The 15,175-nt window shown below is 37.8% G+C and overlaps 2 protein-coding genes and 1 pseudogene across 2 annotated transcripts; 1 reads left to right on the forward strand and 2 right to left on the reverse strand.

Annotated features, from left to right (window-relative positions):
• Positions 1-4: 4 nt before the first annotated feature.
• LOC145483786 (carbonic anhydrase-like) lies at positions 5-5,953 on the reverse strand. The gene is made up of 7 exons (XM_081462329.1): positions 5,746-5,953; positions 5,618-5,659; positions 4,188-4,522; positions 3,291-3,383; positions 2,668-2,734; positions 1,330-1,508; positions 5-812 (listed from the first exon to the last, which is right to left on the reverse strand). Exons 1-7 carry the CDS (start codon positions 5,795-5,797, stop codon positions 711-713), a joined length of 870 nt encoding a protein of 289 aa, XP_081318455.1. The 5' UTR covers positions 5,798-5,953; the 3' UTR covers positions 5-710.
• A 1,907-nt stretch (positions 5,954-7,860) lies between these two features.
• On the forward strand, positions 7,861-8,902 carry LOC145483397 (uncharacterized; annotated as a pseudogene).
• Positions 8,903-10,615: 1,713 nt separating this feature from the next.
• LOC145485413 (melatonin receptor type 1B-B-like) lies at positions 10,616-11,816 on the reverse strand. The gene has a single exon (XM_081464079.1). The coding sequence runs from the start codon at positions 11,759-11,761 to the stop codon at positions 10,751-10,753; it is 1,011 nt and encodes a 336-aa protein (XP_081320205.1). The 5' UTR covers positions 11,762-11,816; the 3' UTR covers positions 10,616-10,750.
• Positions 11,817-15,175: the final 3,359 nt, after the last annotated feature.

Genomic DNA, 15,175 nt, shown 5'->3' on the forward strand with positions numbered 1-15,175 from the left:
AAAGACATCATTTATGACTTATTTCAATAATGCTGTACCTCGACATCATAGAAGGCGGTTTCTCGAGGCAAAGGGAACTGAAAACGCTTCAAACGAAACTATGGATCAATTCTTCAAAAACTAGAAATATTTGGTTTGTAGTCAGGCATGGTTAAAACTTTGATAGTTTTTAAGCCAGTAGCAACATATTTTAATCAAATTTTAGAGTTAGGGTTTGCCATATATGTGATGCCGTTTGCCATATATGGGAAACTTGAAATAAGTAACTGATTCTTTCGATAGGCCCTTTGCACGACCCAGTCACGTGGTACAAAATCAGCCATGATGGGACGCAAGTTGCACAGTGGGACATCCAAGGCAAAGGAATGTCAAGATTCACTGGTACGGATTGCTCTGTTTTGGAAACCCAACTGCGTAACTTGCGTCCCTGGATGGCTGATTTTGCATCACGTGACCGGGTCGTGCAAAAGGGCTATTGTTGTTCCAGTCCAGTTGCATCAGTATGATGACTTTAACATTTCACTTCCGATGCGGTACCCATGCTGAGAGGATTTCTCAAAATAATTCTTCAGAAAATCCTAAAAGGCAATCGTGTGATGATATGCAATGCATCATCGACCGGGTTTGCACACCAATCAAGCTCAAGCACTCTCGACCACATTTTGTAAATGGCTTTAATAAGAAATAAAGAAACGACCACGACACCTTAATCAGAAATTGGCTTCCACCTTTCGACCGTTCAGCGGCGTGGTTGGTCGAAAGTTGTCACATTCAGATCCTTTTGCAGACGTGAGTTTCGTAAAAGCCAAAAGCTGTCAACAAAGATAATAAAAGATAGACATTAGTTACCTTCACCTGTACAATTTAACTTATCAATCCGAACTAACTGACCAATAGACTGACTGACTGACTGACTGACCGACCGACTGTCTGAGTAGGACTGACCAACGAAATGACTCGCAAACTGACTGACTCAAGAAACATTTCAAGATCGAGAGACAACAATTGAAACCATGATTTCCATTTGTTTGAAAGGCGGAGAACAAGAAAACAAAATATAACTTCAAGGAAATAAGTACTGTTGATTACTCAAGGAAATAAGTGCTGTTAATTACTCAAGGAAATAAGTACTGTTAATTAATCAAGGAAACAAGTACTGTGATTGTTCGGGCACTTTTCTTATTTTTCACTCCTCGATGACAGAGTGAATCAACCCTGCTGCTTCTGTTCCATGACAGTTTACAAGAAATTCGAAAACCCAAGCAAACAGATAAATGACAAATTTAATACCAAAATTCAAAACGCAGGAAAAGTCAGTGTCTGAATTACCTGATCCTTCGTAACTGTTACTTGATTCTTCATGACAATCCATTGCACAGTTTCATAACAGGGAGGGGTAGTTTGGGAGCCTTTGTAAGTGTAGAATGGAGCATGCTCTTCAGCAAGGTCCGGAACAAGGTCAGCCAAGGTCAAATTGTCAGCTGGGGTATAGACAGGAATGCTGGATCCTTCAATACAATTGATAGGAAGTAGACATCGATGTGAATCAGAAGAGGTACAGAAGTAAGTTGATTTAGGACATTTTAGCCTTAGTTATTAAGCGCGGAAATGTGTGCAATTTTTTTTTTACATCTTGTAAGCACATAATACCATTAATAACAAGGTTTATTATATGGCTGTGTCTCACAAGGACTGGGAACTACCAAATTCACGAATTTGATTGGCTGAAATCGATATTGACCGCGGTCTAGATTTTCCCATCTAGACCGGTTTCATTTTGGGTTGAAAAAGTACCAAATCAAAAATGTTCACCGTTTTCTTTTATTTTCTTCTCAATCATTTATGGAAGTGCCAAAAAGCCTGATGACAAAAAAAATATAAAAAAATAAAAAAAGTAAAGAGGACGAGAAAATTTTGGCAGGTTTAAGTTAAGCTCATCTCCGTTTGCAAGGAAAATGTCAACAAACCAGTTACATTAAACGAATTAAAGTTTTCTTCTTTGCCATATAATAAACATCTTATTAACCAAGCTAAGTCGGTCTGTATGGGAGAATCTTGACCTCTGTCGTGTGTACAGACCTCACTGCGTTCGGTCTGTACTCACGACCTCGGTAAAGATTCTCCCATACAAACCTCCTGCTCGGTTAATAAGAGCTAAGTATTGACCGATGAAAGTGGCGTATGAGTTTTACTGGTTATGGAATAGCCTGGTAGATATAGCAAAGTAAATATGTCGGTTAATTGTTAACAACGTTCAGCAACTTAACGCAGCTTATGAAGTCACGTGACACTCTCTATGTATGTATATAGTGATCGAGAGTCTTCGAGACTACTTACTAGCTCAGATGGTCTGGCATTAAAACAAGCGCAGTTAAACAGCTTGATAAGTCAGAAATCGGACATTTCTTGTGAAATCTCAGCACATTAGTCCAAATTGCCGTGCGTTTCTGGCTGTTTTGTGCTTGCAAACACTGGGGATCATCTCTACTATTCAAGCCAGTTCGGTATTAACTAGATTATCGTGTTTAGGAAAAAAGTAGATCGCCAAGGAAAAGGTTAGCCCACGTTATTTTTTTGAGATTGACAGTAATTCAACTAGGAAATTAAATAACGAACGTTTGCTGAGGGCTACTTAAAAATGGAAGGTGAAACTGTCTACAGACAAACCTTCCACCGCAACGTCGTCCATTTGATCAACAATGCTGTCCAATGCCTCGTTTTTAGACTTCCCAACCTGAATAAATTAAATGCATTCTTAATGAGAGATCAGAGTAAGTGGGGTTTATAACCAAATCACCAAATTTAAATAATAACCCAGTTTGTCAATCACGACCTCCCATCTAGACCTTTCTATTTTCAAGTAGCTTTATGTGGGCTACAACTCTGAATGTTTTCCATATTAAACTCTTTAAGGCGTCGGTGGAGTAAAGGATGGCGAAAGTGTCTTCCAGTCAAATTTACTAAACTTAGGAAAATTGGTCGTTCGTAATAACTCCGTCTCGTCCGTCGAGTTAATTTTTTGTTTACTATCACTAATTTGTCACGGTGTTTGGCAAAAAGACAACCCAGCACACTTGCAAGTTTTCTTTCAAAGAAAACTTGTCTTATGATCAAGACATGACCTAAAATGAAATGTAATAAACCAGATCTTTCAAAGTGGAAATTTAGATTGTGTATTAAAACAAATCCCACTTACCAAATAGAACTAAACAGAACGAACACACAAATTGGTACACAAACAGGAAGACATGCAGATAGACACAGACACAACAATAACAATCAACGCTTGCCTTTAAAAGAACTGAAATGGCAGCGAGGCCGTCTTGTTTTGGGGCTGCATTTTCATAACTTCCGTACTCTGTGTTGTAGAACATCAATTGCAGCTATATGTGAATTGTAAAATCATAAGCAAAAAATATTGAGTTATGGGAAACACTACTGGCTTTAATTTTTTATATGACCTCATAAAAATCAAGAGCGAATAATTTGATAGTTTCAGTGAAATTATAATTCATTTACCCTTCAATTAGCGATTTATAATTGTAGTATTACGTAGTATAAAACTTCAGGCCTTTTAAAAAAGTGCCATTTTATTTTTGCACCTTCCTCCGAAACTTCGGAAAAAAACTAGCCAGGAAACGTCGCCAGTTTGGCGTAAAGTGTGCAATAACTCAGCCAATATGTAATATCCAGGACATGTTAGTTACCTTAAACAGTTGTTTTCAGAGCGCCAGCAAGCATTAATCGTCTTATTAACATCAGAACGAGTAATTACAACCTGCGAGGCGCAAATGTTTAATTTTGTCCCTACCTAAGGTGAATAGTACCAAATATGGCCTTAAGTGTTTTAGTTATTACGCTGCGAAACACTGGAACACACTACCTGACAATATACGCACGTTCGCTGGAAACAAGGATTTTGTTAGCGAAGTTCGAAGTTTAACATTTTAAATATTGGTTTTACTGTATCAGTCTATTAATGAAATTTTCAATTTTTATTGTATGAATATGTTATAACTTTTAATATCTTAATTATACTAGTTATGTTAATTTTGGTAGTGGGATATCTGTAAGCTAGCCGTATTGCCACTTTAAATCTTATCCTATCCTATTCCATTGAATAGGAAGTATACATGTACTAATAGAATAGTAGTTAGGACCGATATCTTATTAGTATCGACACTTACTTCTGCTGGGAAAGGTTTTCCGTCCACTGTGTGCTCGGACCCTCTGTCTGAATCACATCCAAAGTGAACGTTTAAATCGTGTAGTTCGAAATTCTTGTTGTCCAAGGCAATGCCAGTCAGGTTGCAAGTGCCCCTTTCATTGTCAGCAGTTAACACTGGTTCGTATCCATTATTAAGCAGTATTCCATTGAACAAGCCTTTGTCGTTATCACAAGTGATGTCCAGCTCTCCAAGTGACGAATCTGATTCTACTTCCTTGGTCACAATGTCGATTGGTGATTGGTCGGCTTGACGACATGCACTAGCAACGTTTCCCCATGCGTCAGGGCCATAAACTGGTTATCAATACAGAGACTAGCTTGGTTAATTTACACGTAAACGGGTGACTGTTCATTTTTATTTAAGTTTTCTGTGAATACTCGTGCAAGTATTACACCCGTATTAAGTTCAGAATTTTTCATATGCAGCATAACGCTCATAGTTTCATTTTAATACATTTTAAATCAAATCGCAACGCGACTGACTTTCAACAGTTATTCCTTAAGCGATTCATTTATGGAATGCGAGAATGTTGATGTTATTCTTTTGTGGAGGGTATAAACAGGCATGTAAAGCCGCTTGGGTGTTCACGTGAAGAAGTGAACTTCAGTCGAGTTCCCTCGAAAATAGAGTTTATTTTATGACCCGCGGGGTAGTCGAATCACTTATACCCTCGATACCATTTGGGATGCTTCCCATTTAGCCCAAAAAATCCGCAAATTTTGTTTGAAAGTCAAATAATGGAACTGTCATGAAATTCAATTTGCTCCATTTCTCCAATTTCGAGTCGTCCATCAACTAAATCGGATTTCAAATGAAAACCCTACCAGTATTCAGTTTTGATCTTAACCGGTTCCTTCCGACCAATGGTAAACACAATTGAATGAAACGTCAAAATAAATTATTTTGAGTCAGAACCAATAGGTTCAGTTTGGTAGTTCTTTTGGGGTTTCTCAATAAAAAGTTCCCCAGAACGGACCTCCAGACATCTATTTATCGCGAATAAATTTAATACTTTGGTCCAGCATGGTTGAAGATTTGGTGCTAAGTATACATGTAGCTATATTTTTATTGAATGGGTATTTCTGATGCGGCTATGTAAAATTTGCTTAAGGCTGGTTTCCACATGATCACTGCGATCGCTCTAAAAAGGAGTTCAGAGATCGTTGCGATTATATGGAAACTACTCTCCAGCGATCATTGCGACAACAATCACTGAGGTACACTTAAGTTATCTCTACGATCGTAGCGGTTGAAGCAATCATATGGAACCCAATCTTAAAAGCATCCAGAGGTAGCCGGTGCCATTAGGACGCCTGACAGGGCGGCGGAAATTGCGATTTTTTTACGAGTTCAAAGTCAATGCTTAGGATAACATGATCATGACTTACCCCCACGATTCAGATCACTGTCACCGTATTTCCACGTGCCTCCTGTGCTTGTAAGAACAGAGATATGAGTTTCGCACAATACAAACATCTCAAATAACTCAGTCGAAATCATCATAATAAAGTCTTACTTGCAAACGTCGAAAAGCTCATAAGAATCAACGCAGTGCTTATGAAAGCCATCACCTTTGACCCTTAAGTAAAAGCACTTCTCAAATTAGATAGGGCGGGATCTTATCTTTTCCTGTTATGCGTGAGAAGATCCTCCTAAATCAATAACATTAAAACGATGGATTAATCTCGTTTCCCACCTGTTTCTCACAACCAAAACAATAACATTTCATTGTTTGTTTTTAATATTTTTCACTCGACTTTACAGGCATTTTTACTATTACTTTCATTATTTCTACCGCAATATCAAACTAAAAATTCCTGTTAAAGTAGTAATTTAGGTGATTAACTGATATTTTCCGCTGTCAAGGTAAATCAGTCACTTTTAAAAGCCTGCTGGTGGAAACAACGTCGTGATCATGTCATTTAAATGGCATCAATGTTAGTACCACTGTACATGTACGACTGTAAACTTCCAAAAAAATAATAGCGAGGTCCATCATTTCGTTATTAATTAAGGAGCCAAAGGAACTAATATCCTCAAAGACAATTCAAGATGATTGATATTCTATTTCAATCAGGAATTAAATAATCCCAGACGTGTATAACATTTGGTGAAATAACGGGTACCTTTACATTAAACAATAAATTCAAAACCACACAAAGTAAATATTTTACCTGCAGAGTCAGACGAGGCAGGTTGCTAATAGCAACCTGTTAACTTAACTTAAAAGATAATATTCCGCTCAACGTGGACCTGAGACTAGTTGCGGTTAAAGCTGGTCGCAATTTGAGCCCAGGGTCAATGCCAACGTTGCGTCATTGTTACATATCCATCGAGCATGCCATAAAATGTGTTTGTCATCAATAAAATGTTGCTATTAGATCTTTGAATTGCTTTGGCCAAGTTCGAAGAGATTAACGGGGGGGGGGGGGGGAGGAGCAGGGGAGCAGGGGAGCAGGAGGAGGCAGGTTTATCTATTAATGGTTGACTAAGTGTCACCTTACCTTAAGAAGGTACATTTTGTAACTGCCTGATCAGTTCACATGTATACTTCTTGTTCAGTTTTAGATAAGATAAGATAAGATAAGATAAGATAAGATAAGATAAGATAAGATAAGATAAGATAAGATAAGATAACTTTATTTATACACGGTTTTCCATCAGTCAATTAAGTTACTGGACTAATCAACCTATCTATCAAACTACAATAAAAATTAGTAACATTTCCTTAACTTTATGGATAACAGGGTCTTGTTCAAATTACCAGTGATATTAAATTTAATAGTCAAGTCAATCTGAGGTCTGTCAATCTTTCTGAACTTTCGGTAATAGTGGTACATTAACTATTATGTGAAAACACAACGTATATGCTAAACAAGTTTGTACCACTTATCTTCACGAGACTGAAGAAACGTAACAAACCCTACTCCTCTACCTTTGGAATCAAACCACTGAAACAAGTACATATGACAAAATTCTTAGGTGTCAATATTGATGAGCATTTTACATCACCTTGATTCTGCCCATGATTCTGGTGATCTTTAAACAAGCATTTTCCACCCTCCTCTCTGCGATTTCATGCTTATATCGCTCAGAAAAATAGACTTGTTACAGGGGGTGTTAACCGACTTACGTGACCTTTCATTAGGCTAAGTGAAGGTGAAGTGACGATCACATGCAGATAAAGAATTAAGCACTTTGGGTGATCCCTGAAATAGCATAGACCTTTCCAAACCCGGTGGGAAAATTCACGAACATATCCTTTTCATGTAGAAAAATGTATCTTGCAGCTTCTTTTGTCCATGATTTGCTTCTGAGTTCTAAATTTCTCGCAAAATTTTGTAAACGCGAACTGCTTTCAAGACTCCACATCTTCCGCCATTTTCTCTTACATGCGTTAAGATATAAGCCGATAAATTTGGGAGATTTGATTGGTTGATAGCATCACTATTTCCGCGTAATAGTGGTATAACAGCAAAAGATGGATGGTATAACAAGGTTGCCATGACAACACTAAACACAATTACGTTTTGCTTTTGTTTTCAAAAAATGGCGGCAAGATTCTCGGAAATTTCCGGGGAGGAAATACAAAAGCTCGCCGAAAAGCGCTAAACAAAAATACAATCAAAACTTCTAAGACGTGGATGAATGTTTGGAAGTCGTTGCAGAATACAAGGGTCTTAACGACGACATTGTTGTGAAATACGAAGCTAAAGAACTGGACGAATGTTTCTCGCGATTTTTTGCCGAAGTTCGAGGCAAAAGCGATCGCTCCGACTATACGTCGGACAGTCTAAGGGTTATGTTAGCTGCCCAAACAAAATGACAGCAAAATATCCATAGCGAAGGACCGAGAATTCGTCAAGTACAGATAGGTCCTAGAAGGAAAAGCAAGAGCTCTTCGCGAAAAAGGCCACGGAAAACGACCAAATGCAACAAAAGCACTTACCGTTGAAGATGAAGAGCAGCTATGGAAAAACCGTGTACCTGGCGAACAAACTCCAAAGTCACTCCACTCCTTTATACTCTGTGGTATCTGCTCACCCTTCATTTTGGTCTTCGTGGTGAAGAAGAAGAAATGGGAAACAGTGGTCCGTTTGTCTCGCCATTATTGAAAACCCGGAATCCGAAGTGTGGTACAAGAAACATGGGTGTTAATAAGATTGACTCCTTCATGAAATATATGGCCTTGGAAGCGGACTTGGATGTAGACGGAAGAAAGTTAATCAACCATTCGGTAAGAAAAGCGCTCGTGAAGAAGCTGAAGGCCTCGAATCAGCCAAGAAGTGCTATCATCAGTGTAACAGGCTACACAAGCGAGCGTTCACTGGCAATAGACTACCAGGAAGGTGACGAAGCAGACAGAACAGCGACAGATTTCATCCAACATCAGCTCTCCTGTCTGCCAACAGGTTCAAAATTGCCGTCCAGTTCTTTCCAGTTTGCCCATTCAGCACAATCAATCATACAGCGACTCCAGCCTGCCAGACAGTAGTCCATCACTTTTTATAGCTGTCAGGTGACGATACATTTCGGAGCTGTTGTTGGTGGGTTTCAACAAAGCAACAACTAAACACAGGGATAAGCTTACCCCTACCTTATCTTAATTTGTGGTTTCGCTTCTCCGCTGCAGTGACTGCAAAAACCGTGATTTCAAAATTACTTTCATTGAACTATTTCATGTTGTTTGCCTTGAATGGTTTGAACTGGTTTCACAAAAAACTGGCAATCATTTTTTTTTTTCATTGACGTAAAAAGATTGTTACGAATGCAGACGCCTGTTTTTCAACCGTAACGAGATAAAGGTCTCTTGTGCGTTACCGCAATTTTCTCGGCTTCTATTATAAACAAATAATAGCATGACCCGTACGTGGTATTTTGCAATAATGCCGGCTCGTAATATTTCAAAATTTTCCAAATACCACCCGCCGCTTTGCGGCTCGTGGTATTTTGGACGATTTTGAAATATCACTCGCGGTATTATCACTAAATAACACTACGAGTCATGCTTCGCGCAAGACACGCGTGTTTAGTTCTGGACTTTTGCAACTCAATTGTGATTGGGCTAAAGAAAATTACGTCATTGAAGTCGCTCGTGGATGTCGTTTTAACAGACGGTATTTTTCTGCGGCGCGAAAGAAAGGCCAGAAATCCGTCTGTGTTAGCAGGCTTCTCGCATGTATGATTTATTTTGCTTTGTATACCTGGTACGTCAAATGAATTTCCGTAGATGCAATATTAACAACGAATGAAAACCAAAAATGTAACCAGGTGCTATTTATTTCACGGGAAAGTTGAATGTGTTACACAATAAAGAACACAGAGAATATATATAACACAAAATTCAAAATATACGACTAAGGAAAGAGAAGTAGCTTATTCTATTCTTATTCTCTGTCCTGATTTTCCATTGTAGTTTTGGCAAAATGGGTACCTTGTTTTTTTTTCTCTTTCGTTTGTTTGTTTTTTTCTGCCTGTATATTTTTTCTAAGTACCACGCAAAGGGCATGCCCCCTTTGAAAAAACTGCTTTAGCTGAAAAAAAAAACAAACAAACAAAACAAAACAAAACAACAACAACAAAGAAAAGTAATAAAGTAGTAATCATAAAAAACTGACCTGTATTGATCTTGCGGCCAGCTGTGTTTTTCTTCAGCTGTTAATTAAAAGTGTTAATTGTAAGGTGCTATAGTCATTTTCCGCGTCCCACATGGAAAATGACGTTCAAATGTTGTTCAAAGTATTTGTAAGATGATGGACAGCTGAAACGATTCTGAAAAAAATTCATCCCAAAAGAAAATTGGCTACAAATATAAAAGAACATCACATGAAAAGCAAATTAAGACGCATAAAGAGAAATAAATATGTAAATAATTTAGCGTCGGGCTTTCTTTTCATCTGTTTGTTTTGTTATTTTTTTTTTCTTTCCAGGGAAAAGGTCGTAAGTTGTTCACCTGGATAGAGACATACATGTAGCTTAGTGTGTCTAACACAATTATAAGGGTTTATTTTTTTAACCGCCAGTCATCTGTGGGAAAATGCATCCTTTTTCTTGTACTCCAGACCATACATAGTTTGTCAACCCAACTTAATATGTTTTCTATGAAGGAAACAAGAAAGACAAAGTAATGATTTCTTTGTCTTGTTTATTTAAGATTTGACAAATGTTAAGCCAAAAAAAAATTAATAAGGGTGCGGTAACATTAATGACCTGTATTGAATCTAAAAATACTTTTGGAAAGAGTGAAGCAAACTAAATACTATTGACGGGTTCAACGAAATAAAGGAAACTGATTGAATATCGACGTTTTTGTCTTTCACTTGTCTTTTTTTATTAGTTCACTCGTGGAGTTATTGACATTCGTTGAAATCTAAAAAAATCGTGTATTTAGACAGCTTAGTGCTACCTTGTGCCATCAATCGCAGCGAAAAAAATACTAAAGGTTTCAATTAATTTTGACAAAAATTTAGGATTATTTCAGTATTTTAAGCCTGCGGTGAAACGGTCCAAAAAGAGATGATTCAGCAGATGGTGGATTCTTTGTATCGTCGATTCTGAACTGAATGATCTGTGAAATCCAGTTGAAGACGTTGTACTCTTAAGTTCCTTTTTCTCAGCATAAAGATCTTTCTATATTCTTGCCTGAAATTCCTATTCAACACTCCATAGACAAACGGGTTTATTGCTCCTGAGAGATTTCCTAGAATGAAATACAAAACATAGACCTCCCTTGGAAAGGTAACTTCCCCTCGGAAAGTGTCAACAAAGTCTATGGCAGAAATCGGTGTCCAGCAGGCCAAAAATCCCATCACAGTCACAAATAAGATCTTTGTAGCCTTTACGTCTGCGTGAGTAATGTTTTCCTCGGCCAAAGAAGACGAACGTAAATTTTGGACGGTTCGCTGATGAATTCGCATTCGTTTGAAGACAAGAACATAGCATATAGACAAGGTAAACGTTGGCAAGCCGACATAGCCATAGACGAGAAAATTTGGAATGGAAATTTCGCTCGTCTGAAAGCAAAACAACTTGCCGGGGTGAAAGACATAGTATCTTCCCGAGAGCAAATACGGTAATGGTTCCATACAAGCTAAACCGAAACAGAAAACTATCATGACTATGGTTTTCGTTTTCGTAAAAATTCTCCGATAATGTTTTGTTCGCACCATTCGGTAAAATCGATTTATCGCAGTCAGTGTCAAAATCAGCAACGACGCGCAAGCAAGGATTATCACAAAAAAGCCCTGTGCTTGACAAGCATTATGGCTGAATGGCCAATAACCGATGATAACAACTGTTGCAGAGTACGGTGCACACAGCAATGGTAGAAGGATGTCGGAAATGGCCAGAGATGCAATATAATAGTTGGGAATTGTTCGCAGTCTCCTGTTCCTGTACACCGCTAAGAGGACACAGGAATTGCCAATTACCGCCACCAAAATAGTAAGAAAATAGAAAAATGCTTCACAAATAACCAACGCTTGCTTTCGGTGCTTCAATTCCTCGCTTAAGGACATTATATCTTCCGACATTGCTTCACGCTTTGAAGGCAAGAAAAGCAATGTTCCATATAGTGCCCTACATGGGATTGTTAAAAATCAGCATCAAGGTGCCAAATCTTCAGTGATTATCTGTGCCTAAAGTTGTCAAGCACATCTTGCATAGACGCCTTGTAAAGAACTTTCCGCTGCTCGTCCAAATGAAAATCATCTTTACTCTTTTGTAATTCGATATTTCTAAAATGGTGAAGCTGTTTTAAGTTGTGAATAATTTAAAGGGCAAAGTAAAGGGTTTTTAATCCGTATGTCAACACTTAGATGACGCCGAGATAAGAACCAATAAAGTATTCCAACAAAATGACTATATAAGGTTGTTACGTAATGTGAATATTTTATTGACCTGAGAGAATAAGAATTAATTACTCAGAAAAAATTGTTCAAAAGTGTAAAAGAAATGCAAGGACTGCAAAATAGCTCCACTTAATTTGGCGATGTGCGTGTACGCTTAAGTGACCAGATTTCTTCCAGCTTTTTAAGTTTAAAGGAAAACGTTAGGTATACTACTTATCATGAGAAGAAAATGAGATAACATTATTTCTAAATTATCTATACTTTTATCTCGAATGAAATCTAACTAAGCAAAATCCCTCACGCCATTAACCCATAAGAGCTATATCACTCCATCAATAGGGCGATCTTTGCTGACATCATTGTTTACATTTGCCTCATTAGCATACGATTGTTTTTAGAGAAGGTATCATGATATTGACGTATGGACTCTAAGCAGTTAAAGAGCTTTTTAAAATTATTAACTGTTGAAATTGTTAGCCCTAAGGGTGACATGTTGAACGAGTATTGAGAAAGCACTAATGAGCTCATGCATTCGTTGTAAACCCATGCAAGGCGCAAAAGAAAAGTATTCAATACATCGGACTCAAATTCCATGGACAGCTAATCATGCCATTTCTTTAAATATTCACTTCTGATATTTTTGTGGCTTGATCACAAACCGAATCGCTTATGCTAATGAGGAAAATATCGTATACAAAGACCCCCACCTATAGTCACGGAAATCTCCTATAGCTGTACCTATAACAGTACCGTTTGAACATGCATACGCCAACGAATTATATCTGAAGTTTTTAATAAATTTGAAGCTATTGTTGTTGACATTCATTTGAGCGGTTAAATGTGAGAGGAAGGATCAAAATCGAAAATCTTGTGCTTGGCTGACCGTTAGCCAATTGCGGTGAGGTAATTTTCTCAGTTTTATAGTAAATGTCTTCTTCGATATCTTGATGTCGTTTCGTTTATAACTTGATGAATTTAGACTGATTTGAAATGCCGCTTGTCGAATGGAGATAACGGTAAGTGAGATAATCACTCATAAGTATTCCAAAGGTAATCAATCACTCTAAAGACATTATTGATCATCGCAGTTATACACACAACTTAAGCAGTTGTGAAAGTAATTTTCGGTTCAAGACTGTCGGGATTTCTGGAATCTTTCCCAGTAAAGTTTCTGCACCATTTTCCTCCGTGTCAAAATTTTCGGAATTCTTGGTTGAATTAAAAGCGCCCCTGGTTTCGTAAATCCCGGGACGGTCTTGAAAAAGCTGATATTTCGACGCACATTTTATTCACTTGAGCGACCTAAACCGCTTTAAGCGCATTTTTTTTTCACGAAAACACCCACGCAAACGCGCAACATCTGCTAGAAAACTTCCCTTATCATTCATCCTCTCTTAAGGTCCTGCGGTTATTTGCCTTGAAAAAAAGAGTCAGCTACGTTTTCCAAGGGTACTTTAATAGATATAGTCTCATTCCTAAAAATATAACAATATTTTCATTTCAATCAGGTAAGTCTTTATTTCATAACTTAGAATTTGTTTATCATGTCATTTGTCAGATAATATCGCTGCTGGCATGATTGATAAAGAACAAAATGATCCAGGTTAAGGATGTCAATAATACGCTGGACAAAACTGTTCTGGATGGACGTTTTACAACAAAAAAATTAAAACAAACAAAGTGACACAAATAATTTTGTGATTGTCTTAAACTTTACTAAATTCCAGACACGGAAACCTATTTTTATATGGATAACGTAAGACAGGCTTACGTTACACCTTGTCCAAATTTAGTAACTGTGTCACAAAATTAAAATTATTCCAAAATCACGTGATTTCTGAGAAAATTTGTGAAGAAATTCTTTATGTGCTAGTGGATGTTTTGTCAAGATTTTGACCAGAAAGGATGAGGAAGACTTACAACTTATTTGGCCACTGAGATACAATACTTCTTCATAAACTGATCTTCTTTGAAGTCTTAAAACTGTTCTTGCCACTAGATCGGTCTTTCGTCTGTTTTGAAGGTGGCTGCCTTTAGCTCGCGTTTCGCACAAGCCAGAATTGCACAAAATACTGTTGTGTTAAAGCGTTGTCAGCCAGGAGTTTGCCATTTTCTCGCATTTTCTTGCATAACAGCTTCAAATAACTTTGTTTGGTTTGCGCTGTGGCCCTTCATTGGTAGCATCACAACTTGAATCTGTGATTCTCTAAACGGCTGATGTATAACAAGATTATAGTGCTGTTTAGATGGATAATCGCTCCTTCCTCATACCATCTCGTCGAATTCATGAAAAATATCCACAAACACGTAACGATGTTCCTCGCACAACAACACTGGTCTAACACTACGATGTCGATGTAAACCATAGCTATTTTTTCTCAGAAATCGCGCAATTTTCCTCACTTTTGTAAATCAGTCCGCAAACTTAGATATAGATATGCTGTAACGCAGGTCTTCCTTGCGTGATCTATTTAACAATTATATAATAACCCAAGTAATTCTCGCATTTTGATTGGTGAGCCGAAAAGCTTGGATGTTGCCTCGAATATTGCAGGAGTTGAAAAACGGCGCTCGGAAAACTTGCGGTTGCGGTCAACCTGGAGGCCATTCGATTCGAGTTTTGAATGAAAGGAGCGTTAGTGATGGTGGAAATTTGTGTCCTTTGTGGTTTTTGATTCTCAAATCAGTTTGAAATAGTGTCGGAGACAGCTTTTAGCTGCGATACAGTTGGCCGTGAGCTGTAGTGAGCTATACTTTGCTCGCTGTTGCGCCCTGAAACGGACTGGAACATTCGCATCGGAAAGCAAGCTTATGTCTTTATTTTAACTGATTGTAAGAAGTGATTTTGATGTTTTATTCCAGACAATCACTGTGTCAACAATTATTTTGAGACTGAGAAAAGTTCAGTGTTTTAAATAAATTAATCTCATAAACATTTTGTTTATTGGGTTTGTTAAATTCGAGATAAAGCAATGGTTCTCGGCTTACCAAGACTAACTTTGTGTTTGGTTTAGTCTCGCTCGACTGCCGACTGAGACTGCTCGAGTATTTTTTCAGAGTCATTTTCTAAAAAAGAAACGGCTTTATCTTTCTCCT

The sequence above is a fragment of the Orbicella franksi genome, chromosome 4, assembly GCF_964199315.1.
Source record: "Orbicella franksi chromosome 4, jaOrbFran1.1, whole genome shotgun sequence".
In the NCBI taxonomy this organism is placed as follows: Eukaryota; Metazoa; Cnidaria; class Anthozoa; order Scleractinia; family Merulinidae; genus Orbicella; species Orbicella franksi.

What these genes read in the sequence shown, in the direction of transcription:
- LOC145485413 (XM_081464079.1), bottom strand. Translation starts at nt 11,761, where the DNA reads ATGTCGGAAGATATAATGTCCTTAAGCGAGGAATTGAAGCACCGAAAG.
- LOC145483786 (XM_081462329.1), bottom strand. Translation starts at nt 5,797, where the DNA reads ATGGCTTTCATAAGCACTGCGTTGATTCTTATGAGCTTTTCGACGTTT. An exon ending in GAGCTTTTCGACGTTTGCAA is followed by an intron (nt 5,660 to 5,745) that starts GTAAGACTTTAT and finishes TTACAAGCACAG; the next exon opens with GAGGCACGTGGAAATACGGT. An exon ending in GAAAACCTTTCCCAGCAGAA is followed by an intron (nt 3,384 to 4,187) that starts GTAAGTGTCGAT and finishes ATTCACATATAG; the next exon opens with CTGCAATTGATGTTCTACAA.